General features: G+C 47.3%; 1 protein-coding gene across 12 annotated transcripts in view; it reads right to left on the bottom strand.

Annotated features, from left to right (window-relative positions):
- The window catches only part of TENM4 (teneurin transmembrane protein 4), a 788,706-nt gene that overhangs the window by 398,113 nt on the left and 367,791 nt on the right, over window positions 1–22,802 (bottom strand). For 8 of the 12 annotated variants that reach the window (XM_031653901.1, XM_031653902.1, XM_031653903.1 and 5 more), the window contains exons 1-2: window positions 17,244–19,756; window positions 12,397–12,666 (exon numbers count right to left, since the gene is read on the bottom strand). In XM_031653901.1, the coding sequence (XP_031509761.1) occupies window positions 12,397–12,666; window positions 17,244–17,589 (616 nt within the window). In that variant the 5' untranslated portion in view covers window positions 17,590–19,756. Of the gene's footprint in view, window positions 1–12,396; window positions 12,667–17,243; window positions 19,757–22,802 lie in introns of those variants that run through there. The other 4 variants (XM_017949239.3, XM_017949237.3, XM_017949235.3 and 1 more) reach the window with 1 other exon arrangement.

The following is a 22,802-nucleotide window of genomic DNA, read 5'->3' as shown; positions in this document are numbered from 1 at the left end:
CTTTTAAATGGGGAACAACCTTTGTTTTATAGGCTGATTATGGTAATGAAATGAATAATACATGCACACTATCTGGTTAACTGTAACTGTATAATAGTGAGCATTGCTCCTGTAATTATTGACAGGTAGAGTTTATGAGTAAAAAGAAATAGAGAAAGGAGCAGGGGGGATGTGGCGAGGGAGGGAGGGAGGGAGGGAAAGAGGGGGGGAGGGAGGGAGGAATAAGCAGTTAACAGCAGCATCCATCACAGCTTATACACCCTTTCAGAGTCCCCTGGGGCCGCCATCTGCTGGCGCCTCAGCCAATGGCAGCACTTCAGCTGCCACTGTGGCCAGTCAGTCCATTGAATTCTGCTGCCTAGCACCCATTAACTGCTTGTCTTGCCTTCCTCCCACAGACTACTCTGGAGACATGACTGCTAAGTACAGCCTGCCTGAGAGCCTTCTCAGGAAGCATTCCTGCTTAGAGACCAGGTATGTCTCCTTGCAGCTTGTTGGGAGGCACTGGCCAGCATGGTAACCCATCACCTCTCTCTGCTTGTCATCTTTCTTTGTCTCGTGTTCCTGAGTTTACTTCTCCTAAATAAAGCATCAGCTTTTAATCTTTGCCTCAGCTCTGCTTTCTAGGAAACCCAGACTAAATCAGGTTTATTAAGACAAGAAGATAGTAATTATATACGCAAACAAACTCTTTATAAACAAAATCTGATAACCAGTTGGGCACCCTCTAAAGGATCCTTAAAGTCAAAATTTGGCAGAGGCGGGACTTGAGGTTCTTGACAAGTTCATGGTTAGTTAGTTATCCAGGGCAAATGCATTATGAATGTAGGTTCCAGCCAGACCTGCAGCTTTATTTATTTAAGCTGTTAGTAATTCAAAGCTAAAGGCAATTGTAGTCTTCTCAAGAACAAGATCACTCCAGATGTCATGTCTGTTCTTACCTGAATCAGAGAAGGCATCTGTCACCTTTAACTTCTCCCTGCTTAAAATTTCCCTGCGGTACCTGTCACCTTCAGGACAAAGGCTGAACCCTTGAGCCAGCAATTCAGAACCATCCCCTGCCATGACAGAGCCCAGCTCTCCTCTCTGTCCTCATCTTTTCTTAATCTCACAGGCTTCAGCCATAATATATCTTTGCTATTTCCTACACAGTCCCCACCAGCCAGGAGACAGACCCACGCTCTCTGACTGCTAGTCCAATGCCCCTTTGCCTCATTACTGCTGCTTCCCACCATCAGAGGAAGCCGGGCTTGTCACTTTGGGGAGAGCTTCGGGAAGGTCTGGTCATCTCTAAGGGCTCTTCCTGAAAGAGGTATTTTGTGGGGTATGGGTAATTGCTGCCTCCTGGGCTTCATGTATCAAACCCATATGAACACCTGGAACCCCTCTTCATCCTTTGCTCCCTATGCTCCCTTCCAGACTGAAGTCAAAGGAAAGCAACCCATTACTATATGGTGCTCTGTCCATCTGCCTGGGTTGATTAGTGTGAAATTAAAGTTGTGGTAAGGATCTATGGGTTGGCAGAAGCCCAGATTTCTCTTGACATGCTAGTTTCATGTTGTGCCCATTGTTATCTGCTCTGGATTCCTCTCCAGTTGCCTTTGTGCTCAGTGGAGAGATCCAGGTGGGTCCATGAACCCAGCTTATGCCTCATCCAGCCCCTGTATCTTCCTAAGTCAGCTCTCCCTGTTGGGGGATGCTTTTCCTGCTGTCCTCACAGCCCATAGCTACTCTACGGCTTATTAATCATCCCAATGACCATTTACATAAGAGGGAGAGGGGAGAGGAGAGATGTACAGGTTCTACAAATTAGGGATTCCAGCTTTATCATTGTACAAGCTGTGTGACCTTGATTAAGTCTCTGATCCCGGAGTCAATCTTCTTTCAGCTGAATCATGAGCCCCTGCCCAGATATTTAGTCATTCTCAGAAAGGGGACCCTAGAAATACTAGGCCAACAGTTTTTGACCAAGACTATTGCATCACAAATCATGGAATTTTTGAGCTAAGGGGTCCTTGAAGGAAGGGAATTAACATTCACAAGGTCCAGCCATATTCCAGGACCATCTTTTTTTTCTTTTCTTTCTTTTTTTTTTTGAGACAGGGTCTTGTTCTGTTGCCCAGGCTAGAGTTCAGTGGTGCAATCATAGCTCACTGTAGCCTCAATCACCCAGGCCCCTATCTCAGTCTTCTGAGTATCTGGGACTTCAGATGCACACAATCATCCTTGGCTACTTTTTGTTGTTGTTATTTTTAGTTCGAGTTATCCTCCTACCTTGGCCTCCCAACGTGCTGAGATTATAGGCATGAGTCAAGGTGCTTGGTCCCCAGTTACCATCTTTTAAGCTTGTTTTTCTAAAATCTATAATAATAAATATATTTTACATGACCGTCGAGTACATGTATTGTGTATATAACTGACTGGCCGGGCACAGTGGCTCACGCTTGTGACACCAGCACTTCGGGAGGCCGAGGTGGGTGGATCATCTGAGGTCAGGAGTTTGAGACCAGCCTGGCCAATCTGGTGAAATCTTGTCTCTATTAAACAAAAAATTAGCCAGGTGTGGTGGCAGACACCTGTAATCCCAGCTACTTGGGAGGCTGAGACAGGAGGACTGCTTGAACCCAGGATGCAGAGGTTGCAGTGAGCCAAGATCACACCACTGCAGTCCAGCCCAGAAAATAAGAGCGAAACTCCATCTCAAAACAAACAAACAAACAAACAAAAAACCCAAAGTGGAACTGGAATAAAAATTTTATAAAATAATTCTTATCTTACTATATGCCCTACACTTTATTCTGCTTCTCTCTATTCTATTATATTATTATTATTATTAATTTATTTATTTTGAGATGCAGTCTTACTCTGTTGTCTAGGCTGGGGTGCAGTGGCATGATCTTGGCTCACAGCAACTTCTGCCTCTGAGGTTCAAGTGATCCTCCCACCTCAGCTTCCTGAGTAGCTGGGACTACAGGCATGTACCACCACACCCAGCTAATTTTTGTATTTTATTTTTAGTACAGTCGGGGTTTTACCATGCTGGCCAGGCTGGTCTTGAACTCCTGACCACAAGTGATCCACCCATCTCGGCCTCCCAAAGTGCTGGGATTACAGGTGTGAGCCACAGAGCCCAGCCTATTTATTATTATTATTTTAAATGGTGCTGAGCTATAACATTTATTTCGTGACCCAGAGTTTCGAAAACACTGTCCTGCTCTTTCACGTGCATGATCACCTTCCACCCTTATTACAACCTTAGGAGGTAGACATTCATTCATTCCCAGGTTGCAGATGAAGAAACTGAGTTTCTCCATTTCTTCATCTCAGTGAGATTTAGTAATTTGCACAAAATCGCCCAATTCCTAAGTAGCTGAGTTGGGATTCCAAGTTTGACTCCAAAGCCTATCCTCCTTCCAAGTTATTTCACTGTCTGAGATTCCACTGACCTTTTTTGGCTGATGGGGAAACTACAATAATGCTCAGAGAGAAGTGACTAGGTCAAAGTCACACTAGGACTGGTGACAAAGCCTAAAATTGAAACCAAATTCATCCCTAGACTCCACACATCTGGCACTGGTACAAGACTCCCATAGGCCGGAAGCTTCTTTCCCAATGTTGGTTATTCTCTTTCTTCCCTGAAGTCATCCTGGGTCAGATGAAGTTCAAGCAGCCTCAGAAACCACTCTCCTTGGACAAAGCAGAGCTTACTGACAGGGAAAAATGCTTCTCAAATATCTTTCGTCAGGAAGTTTGTCATCATGCACATCATTGCCTCCACTGGAATTGAAAGTTGTGTTGTCTCAAATTAAAAACAAAACTCTCATTTGCTGCACCTCTCTGCACACTCAGCGGGTCTTAACTGAGTTTCAGGAATGCAATCTGTCTTAATTTAGCATGGCTCTGAGCCTTCATTTTCCTCCCTTTCCCTTTCAGAAGCAAGGTGCTGTTGTGTTAGTATGTGCTGCCACCAGGGAGAGTCACAGAGCTTGCCAGCGGGAAGTGGTTATAGGGTGCAGTTAATCTGGGCCAGGACTTCTTAAAGGGACTCCTAAGAACAACAAAGCTAGTAGCCGTCAGGTGTTGGCTCCCAGATCACAGGCAATTCCAGCCAATGTGGTGCTATGCAGAGGAGGCCCCAGGTCAAACTTCACTAAGGCAGCTTGAGGCAACCAAGCAGAAGGTAGGACTAAAATTATGGCTTAAAGGGAAGCTGAGATTGTATGAAAAAATGATGGTTCCCAAGAGTCTTATGTGGAAGATAAGGCAAGGCTGGGTGAGGGAGTCAGGCAGCAAGGTCAGAAACCAAGATGATCGGCAGCAGGATGGAGCATGGTGGGAGGAGTGGGCAAGGGATGTGGCTCATCACCAAAGCCGTGGACTGAGAACAAGAAAGCACCGGGTGTGGCATGGGACAGGCCATGGCTAAAGGACCCTGAACTGGGCCAAGGTAGCAGTGAGGCTGGGAGAAGGATCGGGGCGAGCCCCTCTTCCTTACAGTACTGGCAAGTCATTTTGGTCACAGAATATAAGAGTACTGAAGTCATCCTCAATGCTAACAAGATGGTGGGGAGGAGCAGGGAAGAGAAAGTTCTATCCACTTCCACAGGTACAGGTACTACCCTCACTGCCGCGCCTCAGTGAACTACATCCCTTGCCCATTCCTCACCTATGGCTCACTCTGACCTGAGCACCTGTTGTTTCTCTCCTGCATGACTGCAATAGCTGCCTACTTCTGCCTACTTCAGCCTTTGCCTGTGAGTCTACTCTCATCACAGCTTCTAAAATGATCCTGTTCAAGTATTAGTCAGACCTCATCACTTCTCCATTAAGAACCCTCCGTGGCTCCTCGGCACTGGCCTGCACACACCCCTATCCCCTCCCCTCTTTGGCCTCCTCTACCATCTAGCCACTCTGGCTTCCTTGCTGCTTTTCAAACTAGCCACACACAAGCTTCTGCCTCAAGGCCTTAGCACCTGCCTTCCCTCTGCCAAGATTGCTTTTCTTCCAGATATCTTCACAGCCTGCTTTCTCACCTATCGCAAGGCTTTGTTCAAATGTCACCTTCTCTGTGAAGCTTTCTCTGGCCACCGTTTTACAACTGCACCTCCCTTCCCCACTGCCCAGACACACCCTGGGACTCACTGTCCCCCTTTCCGTAACAACTATTATAGAGAAACATTCTGTGTTATTTATTTTTTACCTTGTTCATCATCAATTTTCCCACTAGAATGTAATCTCCATGAGAGGGGGCAGTTTTGTCTGCTTTGATCATTGCTGGAACCTCAGTATCTAAAACAGTGCCTGGTACATAGTAGGTACTCAACAAATAGTTGTGGAACGACAGACAATCCAACTAACTTGCAAACCTTACCTCCCAGTACACTCTGCCCCAGTATTCCCAGGTGCATTTGCTTACGTTCTAGCCTCATGTGACACACCTTCTACTGGTTTACCCCCAAGTTTTGCCCACAAAGAATGCCCCCTCTTAACCCTCTTTGCCTGTTATAGTCCTTTCCAGCCCTCAAAACCTAGGGGCCAGCACTTCTTCCATAAAGCTCTCTCAGATACCTTCTGATGGGATATTTCTCTTAACCCTCTAAAACATGTACTTCAAATGTCATTTCTCTAGCATGTCATAATTTCAGAGTGGCCCAGTATGATCTCTGGGTCCTGATTACTTCTAATAGGTTATGCGTTCCCTTTCTTTTCTGGAAGTTTCTAATATTGACAAAGAAGTTTATATTCTGGATATAGCTAGAATCATCTCCTAGACCTCATATATTTTTTGGGTTGAGCTAACATAAACATGTCTCTATAAAACAAAAAAGACTGTAGAACATGGTGGTCAAGAAGGATAATGGGCCGGGTGTGGTGGCTCACACCTGTAATCCCAGCACTTTGGGAGGCTGAGGCGGGTGGATCACGAGATCAGGAGATCAAGACTATCCTGGCTAACACAGTGAAACCCCGTCTCTACTAAAAATACAAAAAAACTAGCCAGGCGTGGTGGCAGGTGCCTGTAGTCCCAGCTACTTGGGAGGCTGAGGCAGGAGAATGGTGTGAACCCAGGAGGCAGAGCTTGTAGTAAGCCAAGATTGCACCGCTGCACTCCAGCCTGGGCAACAGAGCAAGACTCCGTCTCAAAAAAAAAAAAAAAAAGAAAGAAGGATAATGGACACTGTAGTGGGATGGATCAGGATTCACACCCTGGCTCTGACATTTACTAGCTGTGCACCCTTCAATGAGATACCTAACTGCTCCAAATATCTGTGTCCTTGGTTAGAAAATGAGGGAAGGTTAAGAGTTGGTGGGCTTGTTGTCTCCAAGGTTCTTTCTAGCTCACAGATTCTGAGAGGCTCAGAGGCTCTGGCTCTACCAGGCTCTCCTCAATCTTCTTGGGAGCCTGGGGGCTTCCAGCACGCACAAGGTTTACGTGGATAGCTCTGTCTGGTAGGACACTCTAATTCCCTGAAAGCATGGAGCCCCTCTGCGTTCCTGAGAGGGCTGTGCACTGGCTCCCAAAGCAGAAGAGTAATCAAATGTGGGGCCCAATTCCTACCCTAGTGGATGGGATCTAACTTCCCATCCTAGAAGATGGTGTCCCATTGTACAATGGGTTGGGTTGCTGCAGTACTTTGACCACTCTGGAACTTAATGATAGATATTCTTATATATTTTTAAAACCAAGTCTCATGGGTATGGGGCCAAGGAGAGCAGAGGATAAACGGAGTTAATTGGTAATGAGTTCCTTTCTCACTGTACTTTGGAGATGCTCACCTAATCTACTGACTCTGAATGAGCAATTTGGCTGCCTAATTAGGTTAACCAATAATTTCCCTTTTGACACCAGGCTGCTTGCTAATTTGGGGCAGGGGTAACTGTGATTCTGCTTCATTGTTTCCTTTCAAAGTAGATTTCTTAATTTGCCTCTGGGATTAAATCACCAGTACATTCTTACTGTTCCCCAGACCCACCATGCTTCTGCATGCCTCCAAGCCTTGGCTCATGCAGTTGTCTCTATTGGGAATGCTTCTCTCAGATCCCTCAGACTCAGTGAAATCCTACTAGGCTTTCAAGCCCCATGCATAACATGAGTGGAATGAAGGAATGAGCCTTTGCACCCTCAGGGAAAAATGAACTGCTCCTTTATTGTCATCATCCAGCTCTTTAAAAAATTAATATTAACAACTCCCGTGAATTAAGGCCCAACACAGACCAGACGCTTCACAAATGCTGTAGTACAGACTCACAGCAACACTTCAAGGAAGGAAGATGGCATGCTGTGTTTGCATTTTTTGTATTATGTGAAAAATACATAACAGTTGGTCTTTTTAATCATTTTAAGGACTAGAGTTCAGTGGCATTAGTGTAGTCACACGGTTGTGCATCCATTACTTTTATGTATCTCTGAACTTTTTCATTATCCCAAACTGAAAATGTGTACCCATTAAACAGTAACTCCCCAACATCTCTTCTTAATACCTGGTAACCACTGACATGCTCTTTTTAAAATGACAAAACTGTGGCTCCAAGAGGTGAAATGACTTGCCCAAGATCTCAGAGCTGGGACTGGTACAACCAGGACTTGAGGCCAGGTCTCCTCATTGGACTCTGAAACTAGCATTCTTTCTCCACTCTGCAACACTGCCTGCTGCACCTCTGTTAAAGAGCTGCAAGGTGCTCGTAGCCCTGCCTCCCTCACTGGTCATCTAGAGTCCACATCCTTGAATAATGCTGCACACTGAAGCTCAGCACAGCTGTGGGACGAATTACAGAATGAATTCACAAAAGACAGCGTCAGCTTGACCCAGTGCTTGGGAGTGAAGCTCGAATTGCAACCTCTGCTTTCTAAAACACATCTATTGCATACCGACTGTGTTCCTGACATGCCAGCTTCTCACTGCCCCCCAAGCCTGTTGGCCCCTCACAGCAGGAGAGGAGAGGCCTGAGGGCTGGCTCTGCCTGAAGGCCCTGAGTAGGAAGATTTGTGTTTACATTACCCAGTCAATTCTGTATTTATTTTAGATATTAAGCAGTGACATAAAAGCTGCTGACATTAACCTTCAGGGGCAGAAATTGTCTTTAATGGACCCCATAAAAGTTATTATTGATGGCAGCTGCATGCAGCATCACTGTGACCTCAGCAAAAGCCTCCACCGCTATCAATACTGTTGACAATTACTATTGACTAATGCAAGGCCTGGTGTGGAGGCAGAGTAAATGTTCTTGTGGCTGGAGGTTGCTGGGGTTATGCTTCACATTTCACATTTATCTGGTAAGGATCTCTGAGAACTTGGTTGCACATTTTTGGTGGCCTCAATTGATAGCTGAGGACGCCTGCGGACTCAAATGGAGGCAGGCAAAGGGCTCAGACTATAGAGATGGCTCAGGCCATCAAAGAGACCAGACTTCAAATCTAAGCTCTGCCAACTTGGTGACTTGCTGGCTGTTGTGTCTCGGTTTGGAGCCTCAGGTTTCCCATTCGGCAAATGGGAATGCCACTGAGTTGCCAGGGGGATTAAGGCAATTGCTCACGTGCAGTGGTAAGCACATAGCATGAGGTTGCTGGCTTTGCTCTAACCCTGAGACGTGACCACACTGTGATGTGTTGACTGACAGGTCCAGTGGAACTGAGCCCTGTTCTGATGGTGAGATCTGAGTTCCCATCACAAGAAAAGGAGAGCACTGGCTGGGGCCAGGGGTTTGATGAGGTCAGGCGGAACTACAGAAAGATGGGAGAGGGGGAAGGTAAAAGAAAAGGGAGAGAGAGGGTGAAAGGAACCAAGACTTTTGTAGTAGAGCCTGGCTCCAGCTCAACTAGATATGTGGCCCTGTGCACAGCCTTTAATCTCTCTGTGCCTCAGTTTCCTCAGCTATAAGTTGGGGAGATAATAGTGTAAGAGGAACGTGAACCTAATCAGTGAATAAAAGGGAGTCATTCCCATGATTGCTGTCGTTATTTAGATCTGAGTACTGCATAACAAAGCTGTTAATGTAACTTCCCAACCGGGAGCAAGTAGACAGCCTTTGGGCACCTAGGCGGAATCTAGATTCAGGGAGTTCAGGCTTGGAAGGGATGTGGGAAACAGAAGCCCTTCATTAGATTCATCTGCCTACCTCCTCTGCCCACCCGTCTACCCTGAGTACAGTGAGGCTTTGAGTTCTGTGGCCAGTGTGGAAATGTATGATCATAAAGAGATGACGACATGGCCAGGGGAGCAGGCAGCCATTCCTCCGTCCCATTATCAAAGGCTGAAACTCTTCAGGCTTAGTGAATATGTCATTATCACCCAACAGAGGCTTAATTCAGCTGTAATTCAGCTCTCAGGGAATATACAATAATGTGGGCAGTGTGCACCTCTTTCTGTCATGACTTTATGGAAAATGATCATTTGTCACCATGGCAAGAAGGCTTCAAAAGAAAAAATAACCCAAGTGTCTTGCTACAGAGGGAATTCACTATAACTAGGGCTATAAGAGTAAAGATTTTAGAGTCATATAGGCTTGAGTTCCAATCTCATTTTGCTAGTTGTGTGTCCTATGCAGGTTTCTTAACTTCTCTGGGCTGCGGTTTCCTTACTGTGTGCAACAATGGGGATAATGAAACCTTCTTCAAAGGGTTGTAGGGGGAGTAAATGAGATAATACAGCTAAAGCAGTTAGCACTGTGCTTAGGTTCAGGTAATTGGCAGCAACTTTTTTTTTTTTTTTTTTTAGACAGAGTCTAGCTCTGTTGCCCAGGCTGGAGTGCAGTGGTGCAATCTTGGCTCACGGCAACCTCTGCCTCTGGGGTTCCAGTGATTCTCCTGCCTTAACCTCCTGAGTAGCTGGGATTACAGGTGTGCATCACCATGACACACGCCTCAAGCGATCCATCCACCCCAGCCTCTGAAAGTGCTGGGATTACAGGCTTGAACCACCACGCCCAACCACACAACTATTAAGTATTAATGCTGTTATTATTATCATTTTCCTCTCGCATACCTTCATCTTGTGCATGCACTTAGAATCCAAGAATTCTGCATCTAGAAGGGCCTACAGGTCATTTAGCTCAGCTAGACCCAAAAATTGTTTATTAGAATACTGGTCCCACCAGATGCTCTGAGAATAAAAGAGTTCTGTGGTCAAATCGATTTGGGGAACGCTGCATACATCCCCCCTTGGTAATTTATCCATTAGCATGCACATTAACATCTGAAAAACTCTAAGAAGTCCTGGAGTAAAGAAACTGGTTTAAGTGTGTTTGATTCAGTGTTTCCTACATTATTTGACCACAGAACAGCCCCCTACCCCATCTAAGAACTAACATTCTCAGATCAAGGAATGCTAATTTCATTTAAACTATTTATTTTATAGATGAGGAAACTGAGTCCCAAGAAAGGATGCAATTTACCCAATGCCACACCCTAGACCAGTACCAGAACGGAGGCTCCCTTCCTGCTGCGGTGTGGTGGCACATACCCTATTCTCTTTGTGCCAGGCCCTGCACTGCCCTTCAATGTAATGTTCAAGTTCAGTGTGTGGTGGGGGTGGGGAGAGGCAGGGCTGCTGGCTGGGTATGGCCTTGGGAAGGTGGGTGAGGGAGTGTGGGTGCTTTCCCACCAGAGAGAGGGAAACTCCTCTGGTACTGAGGTCATTAGCCCCTTCACAGGGCTGACTGGGGACCAAGGGAGAGTGACACTGCCAAGCCAGTACCCAGTACCCAAGCCATTGCCACCCTCCCACGTAGACAAGTATGCAGGCTCCCTAGGCGAACACATGAGTCCTCTGGGAGGGGTGGCAGGATGCACCTTTGGAACTCTGCTGCATGGGACTCTGGACCCTAAGGGGATACATTTCCCCACCTGACCCTGACCGTGCGTGGTCTCCTGCCCATCCCCAATCTGGGGATCCATCTTGGTTTTACACCACTCAGCTGGAGCCTCCTCTTTAGAGACTAACCCCTCTAAGCCTCATCTCTGACCTGTTCCCTGCCCTGATCCAGGGGAATCCGGGGCAGGAATCACGAGGATCTACATTTGAAGCTAGAAGCCAGCAGGGGGCACTGGGCTAGGTGCTTCCTATTCTATTAATAATTCAGACTGCCCTCCCCTACCCCTTTGCCAGCTCTGGTATGGAAGCACCAGCGGACCTCCTCCTCACTGGGTTTCCCAGAAACAGCCCTCCAGGTGCTGGGGCTGTTCCTGGGCTCTGCCACTCTTTCCTTTGCAGCCAGGCCTCAGCAGGACCCACCTTGGTGCTGACCTGGCTCAGCAAAGCTGCTCAGGGGCTGGTAAGGCATGAAATACACAGAAGGGGAGATTCCCCCCGGGAGCTAGTCTCCACGCAGGACCACGTTAGACTCAGAGCCCCTCAGAATTCTGCCAGCAAGGTCCCAAGGGAGAAAGAGGAAAACACTGAAACTGGGCCCCCTTTCCTCCACCACGAAAAGGAGGCGTGTGAACCAGGTGTCATCTTTTCCTCCCACAGCCTCTCTCAGGCCTTGGGAAGGAGCCTCAGGGAGGAGAGTGGAATAAGGAGTGTGCAGCTAGCACTTCCTGGGATCGGGGGAAGCTGCAGCAAAGCCTCAAGTTTTAATTGTTAAAGTTTATTTTTTTTTGTCTTTTCACTTTCTTTTTATTTTTAATAGACAGATAATAATTATATATATTTATAGGGCACAATATGATATTTTGATACATAAATATATTGTGGAACGATTAACTAAAGTTAATTAACATATTCCTCATCTCACATACTTATTTTTTTGTGGTGAGAATATTTAAAAATCTACTCTTTTAGCAACTCTGAAATATACAATGCATTATTATTAACTATAGTCACCATGCCGTGCAATAGATTTCAAAAACTTATTTCTCCTAACTGAAACTCTGTACCCTTTGACAACATCTCCCCTAAACCTCAAGTTTTAAGTTATCCCCAAATGACACTTTTTGTTTGGAAGTCATCCTCTGAACAACGTAAGATGCTGATGTGGGACAGTGTTCCTGGAGGTTGCCCAGGACTGCTGAGCACCTGCAGCTAGAGATGGAACGAGCAGGATTCAGGCAGGACCAGGCCTTGCTGATTTGGTAGAGGACAAACTATGGGGAATCTGTTACCACTGCCCCATGCTCTTTCTTCTCCCCTGCACACAGGCACCTTATAAGCAATGACCCAGAGCTTTATGCGCCTCCCTAATCTAAGGAAAGAGCAGCGACCCAGTCTCTGGCATGTCACTCATGGGTGGGCATTTCACATGACTCTGCAAGAGACTCTGACTTTTGATCCCTGAGAGTAAAGCAATTTTTCACCAACTACACCAGAGCCCCAGGCAATGGAGCAGGAAATCAATATTGTAAATAAAACCCCAGCTCCACCACCCAGGCACCCGGCACAGACCAAACCAGCCACTTACCAGTCTCAGTGTTTTCGTGCTCGGTGTCGGTGAGCGTGAGGTTGGAGTTGGCCCGGCTGGACAGGCAGGAGCTGCGCCCTGACCGTGTGCTCCGGCCCCACAGCCGCACGGGGTGCTCAGGGGACAGCACCGTGTCAGCCTCCATGTCGGCATCAGAGCTGGCCCCCATGGAGTAGCCGCAGTGGGGGAGGCCAATGTCTGTCCGGTACAGGGTCCCGTGAGGGGACGTTACTTCTCCCAGCCCCAGCTCCCGCAGGGTGAAGTTGGCACCTGGGAGGAAACACAGGTGAGCTTGGTTAGGGCACTGAGAAGAGGTCTGCCTCTGCCTCTGCCTGAAGCCGGGCCTTCCTACCCCAGGACTCACTGCCGTTCTTTGAACTTGCTGTGGCATTCTATGCCCACGCCTTTGCTCAAGTGATTGCCTCTGCCTGGAGGGCTTTTTCTGCCCCCTCTTCACCAGCCTGAACCCTCCATTTCCTTTAAGCCTCAACTCAAATTGCGCCTGCCCTGTGAAGTCTACCTCAATACCAACACCTGTGCAGAATTCATTGTCACTTTTTCCAGGCTCCTTCCGGAGTCCTTGGGGCTGGTCGTACTGCACAGTAGAGTTGTTTCAGGGTCTACCCTCTGCTGAAGGTGACCTCAGCAAGCGCAGGCACCATGTTTTGCTTATGCTTATTCTTAAATCTCTGTTCCTAGAACAAAATACAGTACTCAGAAGGGGCTCAATAAATGCTTGTGAAAATGAATCGAGGGCTTCAGATCTCCTTTTCCAGGGAGGATGGTCAGCAAGTCCTGAGCAGGGCAGAAGCCCAGTCAATGAGATCTAAATGGCTCCCTTGGGGCCAGAAGTTCCTTTCTGGCCAGGTCAAGAAAGCCTGAAGCTTGAGAGTGAAGACGATGGGGACTGGCAGAGAAAAGTCAGCCTTGTACCAGGAAAAAGGCTCTGGCTGCTGCTTCCTCACTCCAAGTGGGTCTGTGATGGGGAACTGGCGGAGACAGGTCTCTTGAGGGCTCGGGCAGGCCTAGCAATGCCTAGGACAGAGGCTGGGGAGGACGTGGGTGAGAGAAGGTCACCTAGGATTAGTACTTGAGTGACAAATAGAATGCTGACTTTATGGAAAACTAACCTCCCTGTCACTCCTGCATGTGAATTCAATGTCTATTCAGGGACAGCTTCTCCCGTATTTCTAGTATTTCCAGAAATGTGTTGCAGGGAAAAGGAAGAGGGAGTATACAAAGGCAGTAAGGGTCAGATCCCACTTACAGTGATGATCTGGAGAACTGGACTTATAATCAGGCAGCATCCACGTTTAAACCAAGTCACGCTGGCCCTGGGCCTGTACTGAGATACAGTAGTGAATAGGATACGGTGCCCAACTTTACAGAACTCTCTGGCGGGTAGGGGAGACACAACCAAACACATGATTAAGTGTGCACGTTCAAAGTGCGGAGATCACAGAGAGTGTTCTGGGAGTGCAGGGGCAGAAGGTGGGATATTGGGGTGAGGAGCTCAGAGGAGAGGTTTGCAATGAGAGTGAATGTGGAGAATGATGAGTTAGAAGGCAGAAGAGGTGGATGGCCAAGCTTTAAAGGCCAGGACTGAATAGGACAAGCCTACAAAGAAAAGCAAGAAGGAACTGCCGGAGAGGTAGAAGGGGAGCCAGCAGAGATGCCATCCTATTATAATGGTGTGTCTCACTCTTACAGATAACCCTGTGCTCCCCCAGTGTGTGCTAGTTATCTGGATCCAACACTTATCACACCTGCGGCAGAGTAGGTGCCCTGTAAAAGTTAGGTAACCCCACACACACGTACATACCTGCGGGCACACGCACCCACGTGCACACACACGTGCACAGACACACACACGCACACGTGCACACATGCACGCACACGCACACACGCACGCACTCTGGCAGTACTTTGGACAACAGATAAGGGGACAAGAAAGCGGGGAGGAGAGACCAGTTGGGGTGCTGCTGAAATGCAAGCTGCTGCGCTAGGCTGTGGTGGTGGGTGGAGGTGTGCCTCAGGCCTCCCACTCAGCTGGCTCAGGCTGGGACAGCCTTGATGCCAGGTTACAGCCATGAAGTACTTCCACACAGCTTGGTAAATAACTTGTGCCAAGCCACCTCAGTGCCTCCTTCCACACCCAGTGCCTCTCAGCCTCTGCTCTGGCTGCTCCAGCCCTTTCCCAATACCCGCAGTCTCCTCATGATCCAGTTACTAAACAAAGGGTTAATGTCAGCGGACCAGGCATAATAGAAGCCTGTGGGCTTTGCTCAGTGGCCAGGCAGACATTCTGATTGGTTAGAGGCTGGGCCAACCAGATGTTAGCTATTTTGCATACCACTCCTCTGTGCCCTACTCCAATCTGCCCTCCTATTTTGCTCACCTAAGAAAAAGAAAAGGCTAAATTAGAGCCTAAATTCCTCAGTCTGCTTCCCGCTCCCCCTGCACATCACACTCTCTGGCCGCTCTCTGATCTACGCTCCTCTCTCCTGTCCTGTTCTCGCCCCCTGTCCCCATCCACAGTTCTATCTGTTCTCTGCTGGGCTGGCCCTCTCAAAGAGAAGCCACTCACATGTTATGAAGAATGACTCTTACATTAAGTGAAAAATCAAATTTATTTGCAACAAACAGCCTGGGCTGCATTGATTTCCATATGGCTTGTCCTGCATACCCTTTTAAGCAGCCAGACTCAGCATCAATACCAGTGAGCTAAGACATCTCTGGACCAGAGAAATGCAAGGTAAGGGCTCACTCTAAGGGTTCCATGATCCTGTTGAGACAGTCAGCTCCTCTGATGTGTGAGTTTGGAAGATTTACTTCATCCAATTTAAGAAGTCCTCATGGTTTACTTGCTTTATGTCCTTTTTGGCCTCTTTCCTGAGGCTCAGGGCACGAGTTGACATCCCATCTCACTCAACACCTAGCTGAGCAATCTTGGGCTGGTGATCACCTGAGCTTCAATGTTCTTGTCTTTAAAATGGGATGATAATCTATGACCTGCTACCTTCAAAGGATTTTTGAGGATCCAGGGTGATAATTCGAAGGAGAGTATTTTGTAAACTGCTACGCACATGCCTGCCTATGAGATGAGACTGCTTATTTGTTATTTACAAAGATAAGGAGCTACCCCTTCCCTGAGCCTCATTTGCTAGGTCCAAGCCAGCCAGGGCTGAGCTCTGTCACTTACGGACAGGACAGAGCAAGAGGAAAGCTTTCAGAGACCATTTTGTCTCTTCCCTTCAGTGAGATCCAGAGATGACAATTAATAGCAGGCAACATTTCTGAAGCATCTGTTCTGTGCCAGGTACTGGTGTCAAATGTTTTATTTACAGTTTTCATCAATCCTCACCACCTATGAGGCACTGTTTATCCCTTTGCACAGGTGAAGTAGCTGAGAATAGTAAAAATGGCACAGCCACAATTCAAATCTAGGTCTGTTTGATGCCAGAGTTGGAGCCTTAACCATAAGCTGGGAAAGGGACTGCTCATTTTTCAAGCCTCACAGGCAGCCCTGCTAACAGGTCAGCTTTCACATGGATACAGGCCTGTGGGAGAGAATAGAAATGAAGAGGTCATAGGTGTGCTCTGTGTGTGTGTGTGTGTGTGTGTGGCCAGCTCCTCTTACCTCTGTGATCTTGGGCAAATGATTCACCCTGGGGTTGTTGTAAGAATTAAATAACATTGTCAAAATGCATATAAATTACATAGCACAGCGCTCAGCTGACCCTGTCTGTGAAGAGGGAGAAGGGCAGAGCAAAATCAGGATGGGCTGCACAAATTGTCAGGTATTGGTCATGACCCAACAGGCATCAAAGAGGGCTCAAGCATCTGCAGGCAGAAAAACAGGAATCACCGAGGCATCATGGTAGGAAAGAAATATCATAACAGGTATGGAAACCTGAGCAGTTCAGCAGGGCTGGCTCATGAGTGGTGGAGTGTGGAGAGTCAGGGGACAAAAAGTGTATAGAGAAACAAGAACAGATTTGGGGAAAGTGGTCTACGTTAGGGGGAGCTCAGTTGAAGGGCAACAGGGAGTCACCCCCAAGCTTCATCTGGCTGCAGTACAGAGAATGGCTCGAGGCAGGCAGCTCTGGGTGAAGGGGGGTGATTGTGGTTAATCCTCCAAGAAAAATGATAATAGCTTGCACTGGGAAGTGTCAGAGGGAATGGCTAAGAAGGATGGATTTGAATACTGGGGCAGGATGGATAGGCTTTGGGGACTCCTGTAGGTAGAAAGTGTAGGAGAGGAAGCCAGGCACCAGGATATCCTACAAATTACTAAGTTTTCATGTCTAACTATCTCAGGAAGGTCTTCCTCTCAAGATCACACAGGGCTTGACACAAAGAAACTGCTAAATACGTTTGTTGAATGAATAGCAAAACTAGGAACTAACATTTATTCAGCACTTACTTGCTATTATGCTTACCACTGAAAGGCCATCTCATTAAGTCCTCACTACAATTCAATGCAGTAGGGAGGCTTCTCACGCCCATCTAACAGTTGAGGACTGAGGTTTAGAGGGAAGCCTAACTCAGCTCTAGGCCGGTAGACAAACACTGGAGCCCAGCTCCTAACCACCTCACTATGCCAGGGAAGTGAGTAAGGGAGAAAATAAATGAACCAAGAATGAACTACAGGGCAGCCTTTTTCCAGGTCCAAGTGCCCAAATGGCAGAGACTTGCTGTTGATATGGCACCCCAACTGGTGTTCCAGCTCACCTGTGCCACGCCTACCTGCCCCAGGCCCACCTGCGCCACGCCCACCCGAGCCCATGCCTACCTGAGCCAAGCTCCCCTGCGCCCAGGCCCCGCCCCCTCGGCCTTGCCCTCACCTGTGCGGCAGAATTCCTCGGCCTCCTGCGGCACCATATCCTTGACGCGGCTGCCGTAGGCTAGGCGGGCGTCCTGGTCGTAGGCCTTCAGGGTCTCGCTGGAGCTGTAGGATTTCTGCGGGGTTTTGCCCTCCTCGCTGTCCGCGGACGAGCTGGTGTAGCGGCGTTCGGCGTCGCGGCGCCGGGTCAGCGAGCGGTAAGGCTTCCTCTCCTTCACGTCCATGGCCTCCGGCCCGCACTCTTCCACATCCACAAATAGGGTCCTCGCCGCACTCAGGGCCGAGTGGTCTAGAGCCAGGGAAACCGAAGATAGGGCGTGAGAGGCAGAGAACATTCCCGGGTTCATCCTGATCCTGGATTGACCCTTGCAGCAGTGTGGACAGAGAACCCCAGGCAGCAGAGGTGAGGGTACCGCTCCACCACTACGCAGCCGGTAAGTGACTCGCACCCAGGGCCTCTAATTACAAATCCTGTCCCTTTCTGCTACTTAGCCTATTCACTTTGAAGAGGCCTCCTCCAGGAATGGGCACCAAGGAAGTTGACAGCAAAGGCCAGAGGGCACTGGTGGTTAGTAATATCCCTAGATAGGAACCAAGCCTGTTTGATTCCCGTCACATCCCACGTGGAACAGGGCCTGACCCAGCTCTAGCCCAGGGCTCCTTAAAAATCTGTGAGATGGACGATTGCACGCAAGCACTGGGGTAAGCACTTTGCATATATTATCTTAGTAAATCTTCATACCTTCCGAGATGTTATTACTCTCTCCAACCTTTTTTGGAAACGAGCCAAGGTATAAACAACCAACCCACACTTACCACCACCAGATGATTATATAATTATTTGCTTTTTGCCCATCTCCTTCCACTAGCCTGTAAGCTGTATGAGAGCAGAAACTTTATCTGTGCTGCTCACTCCTGGTCTCTAGCACCTTGAGCAAGAGCTGGTACACAGTAGGCGCCTAATAAAGATGTGTTTCATTAACCAGCTAACCATCCCCATCTGACAGATGAGAAAATTGAGATTCAGAACCCCCTTCAAGGTCACTTAGGTGTCAAGTAACAAAGCCAGGTTTGGAACTCAGATCTGTTTGACACTAAAGCCTGCATTTTTCCTATTCCATTCTGCCTCCCTGAGATGTCTCCCTCCTACTCTTAGTACCCAAAAGTGCCCTTGCAGTTACTCAGAGAATGTCCCTCACCTCCAGACTTGCCCATCTCATCAGTGCCACCATCAGCACTGGGCAGCCGAGTGTCTGCCCCATGCATCTGGGTGTTGTTAGGGGGTCTGACTGGTGGGAAGCTCCTAATAACCCTTTATCCTCTTTTCCCCGTCTTGACCCTTCTGCCCTACACTGACACCACTGGATTTTCGACTTGTGATAGCACCCTCTTTCTCCCTCCAAATGTCTTCTTTTAGCTCTGGGGTAGCAAACACAACCATACAGGGCCAGGAGCTCAATACAGAAGGAAAGCAGAATATCCTCCACAGAGACATAGGGCATCGCTTAGTTTTTATGAAACACAACCTGCTGAGTTCTGGCTTTCCATTGCTCCAGCTTTCAGAGCAGCATGGGTACACAAGGCATTCCCCTGCTTCATTGTCTGATTAGAGAAACAGCAGAGCAAGAGCTGTGATAAAGGCTGCCAACATCAGACCTCAGTATCCAGGGTGGGGCCTTGACAGCTGGGAGGGTGGGTCTGTCCAAGTGCCTGCCTGTGCTGCAAAGTGGGAGTATAGGTGGGAATGTCTGGGGGGTAGTGGTGTCTTGTGAATTTTTAAGACAAGCTGGAAATTTGGAGTTAGATATAAAATGTATGACTTTAAGATGTAGATCCATTATTATTATTATTTAATTTTAATACTTTGCAGGCCAAACAAAACAGACTGCTGAGTCGAATTTGCTCTGAGGCTCGCAGTTTCCAAATTCTGCCTTTGATCATGGACATCAGAGACAGCTCTTTGGCCCGTTTTTCAAAGAGTACAAACATTTGTGATTTTATTGGTGCCTCATAATAACTGTGAAGTAGAGGTTACAATTATTTTCATCCCCATTTTATAGATGAAGCTACGGTGACCCAGGGCCATATAGTCTCCTGCCTAAGGCCACATGGTGAGTTAGTTGCAAAGCTGGCACTAACTAGATAGACTGCAATGCCTCGGGATTATACCTAGATCCAATTAAGATGAATAGGTGACACTATCTTGGTTCCCAATTCTCAAAATATCCCTGGAAATTAATGCTGGGGCAAGGGGTGCAACCCAAGACACAGAGAAATCAAATTATGTTACTGAGGCTCAAACCCAGAGCTCTGAGCTCTGCCATCCTGATGCTCAGTCTCCCAATAGCTGGCAAGATGATAGTCCTCTGAGTGTCTGAGAAGCAGGACCACAAGGAAGATCAGTGATAGTACCTTCTACTCCAGGGTTTTTAAAACTTTCTTGACTGCAGTCCATAATTAGAAAAACATATTATGGCCAAGCATGGGGTGGCTCACATCTGTCATCCCAGCACTTTAGGAAGCCAAGGTGGAAGGATCACTATAGGCCAGGAGTTCGAGACCAGCCTGGGCACAGCAAGACCCTGTCTCTACAAACAAACAAACAAACAAACAAAACTTTAGCCAGGCGTGGTGGCACATGCCTGTAGTCTCAGATACTCAGGAGACTGAAACGGGAGGATAGCTTGGGCCCCGTAGGTCAAGGCTATGGTGAGCTGTGATGGTACCACTGTACTCCCTGCTGGGCAAGAGTGAGACCCTGTCTCAAAAAAAAAAAATTTATAACATCTTACATAGTGACCCACTACACACATTGATATATGTGAATGTGTGTGTTTACATGTATAAAAGAGAAACAAAAGATTCACAAGTTATTGCATGATGAGAAATATGCCTAAAAGAGAAACAAAAGATTCACAAGTTATTGCATGATGAGAAATGCACTCTGATATGTTCTATCTCATTCTCTTTCATTTTTAAAAAAATGACTGATCATAACTCTAAATTGATATCATGACCCAATACTGGCTTTCAACCCAAAGCACTGTTCTGGTATAATTTGAATGAGGATTTATGGCAACTGCTGCCTCTGCCTGTTTACTTCTAACCCCTGAGTGACAATAATGATGATGATAATAATAAGCATAAATACTCCATAATGTTAGCCATCATTAATATGATTCACTAATAACTCATATTAACAACTCATAATATTAATAATGGTTTTAACATTATAGCTAATAGACTCTTAGTAGCTAATATTATTGCTTACTTTTACTGTGATTATATACAACATCTTTAATCCTCACACCAACCCTGTGATAAAGGTATTATGATTTTCTGCAGACTGCAGATGAGAAATTGTGAGGTTAAGTATGCTGCCCAAGGTTGCATGGCCCTCGCATATAAAGAGGAGAAAGAACTGTGATCCTGAGGTTGAACTCAGCAAGTGGGTGTAACTGCTGTATGGGCTGTGCCAGGGAAATTTTTGAGGCCCAGGTCATGCTATTGCCCTGCTTATGCCCTCTAGCAGCCCTGCTGAGCCTTTGGGGTCAATTCTAGTTTCCCCGTCAAAATGAAGGCTCTTGTCATTCTCGCTCCCCTCGCTTCCATCTTGCCGAGCCACTGGCACTTTCCTGGATGTGAATTCCGTGGCCTTTCTGACTGTGTGTATGATGCTTCATCACTGCACATGCAGCCCACTAGCTGATCTTTTTTCACGTCTGCCTCTCCCCTTGACTAGAGTTCCTGGAGGGTAGGCAGGCTTGGTATCCGGTGCTCACAAAATGCTTGTTAAGTGCATGCATGAATGAAACTACTTGGCAGCTACTTCATGTCTTCTTATTAAGCCTAAATAACATAAAATATTAGTAGTTCACTACCAATTAAGTAAAGTATTAAGTAAATCTAAGGCTGAATTAGAGGCATTGCTTAGATGTATTCTCTTTTTAAATTTCAAAGGCAGCCTGGGCTTGAAGTATGCATCCCCCAGTGACCAGGTGAATGACCTTGGGCAAGTTATTTAACTGCTCTGTGCTTCCGCTTTCTCATCTGTAAAACCTCTTAGGGTTGTTTTGAGGATTAAATGAGTTAATATGTGCCCCTAGCATATACAGTCTCCGGTACACAGTGAGTGCTCAATAGATGTTAGCTATTATTATCATCAGAAAAAACAAACACATTTTCTTTTTAAAAAGCATAATGTAGAAAGCTCCGGGGAGGTGTCAGTTATAACTGGGGAAGGAGCATCCCCTCAGAAGCATATGTTAATAAGGCTGAGAAACATTTTAGGCTGTTAAATTGGTGGATGACTATTTCTTTTCATCAGTGTGTGCCTGTTGACTGAAGACACTGGCATCAAGGCAAAGGCTCAGTAACCACAAATTATTAAGAACATACACACCTAACGCACAGCTTCCCTGTCACAAAGCTGAGGCAGGGAGAACATTCGCCTGGTTCTCATTTCCTTTACATTTTCTTTTCACATTTTAGGCTTAATATAGTAATTCAGCAAGTATTTACTGCTTTTGAACAGGTGAGAGGTCAGGTATGGTTCACACTCAAATTGGCATTTAACAGTGGGAAAGAAGAGGTTGAGGTGAAAGAGGAGTGACAGTGGAGAAATGCTCCCTTTGGAACAAGGGACTTCAGTGCAGTGACCTGGAGCTCCCCAGCAGAAGGACAGAAGGAATGCTGGGGAAGGGGCCCACCTCAGACCCTGCAACCCCCAGCCACAGGCTCAGGACAGAAGGACATGGCACATATCCATGCCTAAACGTGTTTGCTCCCTCCTTACCCGCCAACCTCTGGGTTCCCCATAAAACCCATGAGCGTGACATCCAAGGCTTCTGTAGATCTGACTTTCCTCGTCTCTCTCTGCTTCCTCTCACTGCCACAGAGCAACCTGTCTCCCGCAGACTCACACGCTCCACTTCAGTCCTGCAGAGCTGCCTGCCATTTGCCAGACGTCCCATGCTCTTTAACACTGCTGAGCCTCTACAAGTGGTGTTGGGTGGGCTCACCTAACGGCGGCACCAGGAGGAGATGGGGGCAGGGTCGTGTTAGGTGAGAGGCTAGAATGTGCCTTCGCTGCCCCCTTTTAGCTCTCTAGTCCTCTGTCCATGCCTTCTCCCACAGGTAGCCCCTCCTCCAGGCCTCCGCTTCGTACTGGGCTCTGCTAACATCTTCCCCTGCCCTCATCTGTGCAGGCCCAGGGGTGTGCCAGTTTCTTGCTGTTGCTAGAGCCCAGGTGTCTCACCATCAGGGCTGGCTTTCTGAGCCTGCTGCACCTCCATCTCTTCATTAAAGTCTGCTCCTCTAAGCCATCTAGAGTGAACTCTGTTTCCTGTGAGGATCCTGACCAATGATACAGCTTCACCCCTTACTTTCTTTGGCTTTCAGCAATCATCATCATCATCGAACTAATAATAACACCAGCCACCACTTACTCAGGGTTTGCCATAGGCCAGGCACCAGTCAAGTGCTTGAGATGATTTCATTTAGTTCTCACCATTTCTGCCTCTGTGAACTGGTCCCATTTTACTGATGGAGAGCCTGGGGC

This window comes from Papio anubis, chromosome 12 (assembly GCF_008728515.1).
Source record: "Papio anubis isolate 15944 chromosome 12, Panubis1.0, whole genome shotgun sequence".
Lineage (NCBI taxonomy): Eukaryota > Metazoa > Chordata > Mammalia > Primates > Cercopithecidae > Papio > Papio anubis.
The sequence above is the reverse complement of the archived record's forward strand: the minus strand, read 5'-3'. Positions and strand labels throughout refer to the sequence as shown.